The 4,267-nt window shown below is 42.9% G+C and overlaps 1 protein-coding gene across 1 annotated transcript in view; it reads right to left on the bottom strand.

The window, feature by feature from the left end:
* mtus2a (microtubule associated tumor suppressor candidate 2a) overlaps window positions 1-2,863 on the bottom strand; it is a 28,446-nt gene extending 25,583 nt beyond the window's left edge. The window contains exon 1 of the mRNA XM_020598535.1: window positions 987-2,863. Within this exon, the coding sequence (XP_020454191.1) occupies window positions 987-2,863 (1,877 nt within the window). The remainder of the gene's footprint in view (window positions 1-986) is intronic.
* Window positions 2,864-4,267: the final 1,404 nt, after the last annotated feature.

Genomic DNA, 4,267 nt, shown 5'->3' with positions numbered 1-4,267 from the left:
ACATATACATACACATGTACTGTAAATGCCTTTGTTGTAATGCATTCAGGCACAAAACAAATGATTAGAATATGACATGACTGATCATGTGTGTTAATCTGCTGCATGTTATATATGCTGTCACTGGATGTAATAAACTGTCTGAGGAAAACATGGAACATATTAGCTGTAAAAGAAAATGTAACAGAGACCTGCAGAAAAACTGAGATCAATGATGGTAATCATCATCTTTAAAATTCAAGAGTAGCTGTTGTCTCTTAGTACCTTATGTATGAGACAAAATTCTAACAGTGTCATATTAAGTGTCGAGAACTGTCTTGTCCCTGTGAATGTGAATTAGCTAGTTATTGTTGATCTTGGATGAAAATAAATGCCAAGTGAAAATACAGAATCGAATCAATAAGAAATTATTTCACAGCAAATATGAGCAGCTCTTGTGAGAGCTGGAATAAATTCAGAAGATCTGTGATTAATTATAAATGATTTGCTGTGGGATAGAATTTATTGACACCAGCTAGGGAAACTGATATACAAAGTCAACAAAACTGACAAAAGAGGCTTGTCTTTGTACTTAATACTGTATATCATACATTAATTCTCTAGCTGGTCATAATTAAATTCTGTCTGATTTTTCTACTGTCTGTGTAAATGTGCTGTGATTGTGGATTGAAAATCCTTTTTTGAATGAGAATGAGCACAACATCAAACCACAACAGAAATCAGAATGCAAGCTTCATTTTTCTAAGGAAGATCTCTTGAAAACAGATACTTATGTATAGTAAGAACCATACAAAATACACACCTCTGGTGGCCCAACGTTGCCTGCTTTGCTGCCCACTTTCGGAGGTGCCGTATGCCCGTGTGTGTATGTGAGTGCAGTGGCATGTATGTGTGCAGGGGGAACAGTGTTTGTGTGTCCAGGGGTCCTGATACTCCTGCTCAGCACACCTGATGGGAAAATGTTTGTCGGAGTCTCTTGGTCATACTTGTCACAGAACAGACTGGAGGCAATGAGAACTGGGACTCCTCTGGTTTCTGCGTCAGGCTTGGGGAGGTCTTTAGTGGTGTCTTTGAAGGAAGTGGGTGCCTGGCCATGTGTATATGCCGAGAGCCTGGATGGGAGAGAGGATACCTGATAAGGTTCATCTGCAGCTTTAGGTTTAAACTGAGGATTCTTTCGGAGATAGGTGATGATTTTGGGCCGAACTCCTTTAGGTTTAAGTGTAGGTGATGAGGAGCTCTCTTTGGGGCTGGAGCTATGGTTAGAGTTGGTGGAACTCTGCTGGTTGTTAAGAGGCGCTTTGGGGATTCCACTTGTGCTTATGTTAGTTTTGACTGGTGCTCTCAAGCAACTGTTGCCATAGCCCTGAGCTGACGTTACAGCAGGGTTGCATCCTGAAGGGATGTGTCGAACCACTCCAGAGACATTCCTGGAAACAAAGTACATGGAGGTTTGCCTGCGTGGTGATCCCTGGGGTGTCCTGAGAGGGGAGTGGGGAGGGGTAGATGACTTGGATTCAACCCCAGTCCTGTTGGAACTGGAGCAATTCCGTTTGTATGTCAGCTGTGTCTGTGGTCTCTTCTCCAAAATGGAAGGGTTGGAGGGACTGGAACTCCACCGTGCATTTGCAGCCAGATGCTTTTCCACAGGTGAAGCCTCCCTCTGCGCTGTCTGGTTGGACTGTCTGGGCTGGGTGACAGCAGATGTATTGTACAGGTGGGAGAAATCTGATGGTTCACGTAAAGATGATTTTGTAAACTTTCTGCTTGAGCCATTATTATGAGAATCTGGAGAGAGGTTGAGGGAAGTAGATTGCCCTATCTCAACTTGATGAGCACCGGACTCTGCTAAGTTCCTTGCTCTTCCCATCTCTGTTTGACACAGGGGTCTGACGAGCTGTTGCCGTCGTGGTGGCAACACCTTCTCCTCAAATCCAGCCTTCCTCCTTTGACCCAGTCCCCCATCAGAGGACAATCCATTTGTATGATGACTTCCCTCCTCCTGTCTCGGATCCTGGCTGCAGTATTGAGGACAGTCATATTTCTCCCGAGGATGCAATGGTGGGGAGTTTTGGTTGCCGTCTACAGGGGCTGTCCTTCTCCTTGTCTGGGCTGAGGTAGAGTTATTGGCAGTGGGATAAGGGTTAGTTTCAGGGTTGGACAGAGAGATGAGCGACTGCGCTACTTCTCTACTATCCAGAGCACTTGACAAGCTCCCGCTGAGGGAAATGGTTGACAGACTGGAGACAAATACATTTGTCTCAGACTTGGACTCCTTCAGACCTCCCTTCCAACTCTCCTTGCCTGACCTCATGCCTCTTTTCTCTATTGAGCCTGTCACACATGTGTCCAACTCTTCAATACTATGACAGGCACTTCTTTTCTGCACCTCGTTCCCCTTCTGTATTCTGCCCTCCACTTTGTTGCTGTCATTTCTCCTTATGCCAATTGAAGCAGAGCTGGCAGTTGAACTGGAGGATATGGACATGAGACCCTCATCCTTTCCATCTTTTAAACTCCCTTCATCGTTGTCCTCCTCATTCCCCTCTTCCTTATCCCTGTTTTCTGAGAATGTATGTATCTCCTGACACTCTAAAAGCTCAATCTCTCTGACCTCAGGTTCCATGCATTGTTGATCAGAGCTCCAGATTACTAACTTGTCTGGAGATTCACTCTGAGAGACCAAAGGAGGAATGGAGCTTGTGCTATATCCTTCTATCAGTCCTTCTTGATCACCAATCAAAGACAATTGATTGGCATTATCATCCTCAGGCTGGGGAAACTGGATCTGGGTTTTGTTTCCAATCTTACCTCCTCTATCAACATTAACCCTCAGTCCCTTAAAACTAGTAGGGATGCTCATGTCAGACTGATTATTTTGGCACGCTCAAAGACGCTTGCAGGCTGCCGAGGCCATCTATGGAGTTACAAACGTTTCTTCTCTCCCTGTCTTTCCTCTTCAGGGTCTGTGTGATGATAAGCCTTCAGCTGAGTATTCCAGAGACTAAATGTCATCTCTTGTTTCACTGCAACTTGTTACTTATCTTGCATTTACTGTGAGATAACAAAGCTGTGTTCGACAGCTCTTCAGAAAGATGAAGGTCTGGTCAATCTGAAACAACAGACAACAAAAGAAACTCTAAGAAAGGGCAACAGATATGCCTGTAAAATCCATTCTGTTTTTCTCCCACAGAGCCATTTTCTGTGTTTAATGTTTAGTCTGACCTGAGTAGCAGCAATTTCTGAAATCAGCTGTTTATAGCCCACAATCGTGTGTTACTCATATTCATAGATAATCATTTCAAACAAAACAGAACTGGCTGTCCACTGGTGTGTAACTGGTGTGACAACCTTTTTTACAGCCACCTGCTGAATCAGAACATTAAAGGATAAATCTGATAATTTTCTATATTAACAGTATTTTCAGCATTCTCCATACAGAGACTAAAACCAATACTGTTAATATAGAAAATGGCTGGCCTTATCCTTTAAATATGATGTAAATGTGAGTGTAAAATGTGATGTGACAAACAGATATACAAAGAGTAATAATCGATAGGCTGTAACCAGCAAGAGCAATACAGTATTAAGAATGATGATGGGCATTCACTGATGGTCAGAAAGAAAAGCGATAAGTGAAGAGAGAAGTAGCTCAGAGTACAGATGGTTTGAATGTAAGTGAAAGAATCACCCTGGGGATGGCTGATGAAGAGAGGCAAAGAGGAAGAAAGGGAAGGGTGAAAAGTGTTTTGTAATGAGCTTTATTCTCAAGAGACAGTAAAAATAGAAGCAGGATGAGGATAGGGTGAAAACATCTGCAATAGAACATAAATGTTCTAACAGTTTAGTTTTATAGACTATACAGCACAGGCAAACAGTCTCTCTTGAGCACATGCTCAAGTGCATGCATGTAAAATGTGAAAATTATGTGTGGGTGAGGAGCAGAACCACTAGAATAGGAGGGAGGGAAACATCCATACTGTAGGTCTGATCACTACAGGGGGGTTCACACTCTTCTCTCAACAAGCCTCCGTTGACACGCCATATGGCCGATTAAGCCAATGTCATGATTTGATGATGAACAGCACATCCTCCTTCATTTAAAAGCAATGTTCAGCTGTATGCATAGAAAACTAACATTAAAATTGTTGTGTTGATCTGAGTAGACATCATTTCAAAGTAAAACTGTATGTGGTGCCACTTGAAACATGTATAGGTAACAAATGAGCAGATGGCAGCGAGGGCAAATGTTTGAGAGGTTTTGCAC

Source organism: Monopterus albus, unplaced genomic scaffold, assembly GCF_001952655.1.
Source record: "Monopterus albus unplaced genomic scaffold, M_albus_1.0 scaffold38.1, whole genome shotgun sequence".
NCBI classification, from domain to species: Eukaryota; Metazoa; Chordata; class Actinopteri; order Synbranchiformes; family Synbranchidae; genus Monopterus; species Monopterus albus.
This window is presented reverse-complemented; position numbering and strand designations above follow the sequence as displayed.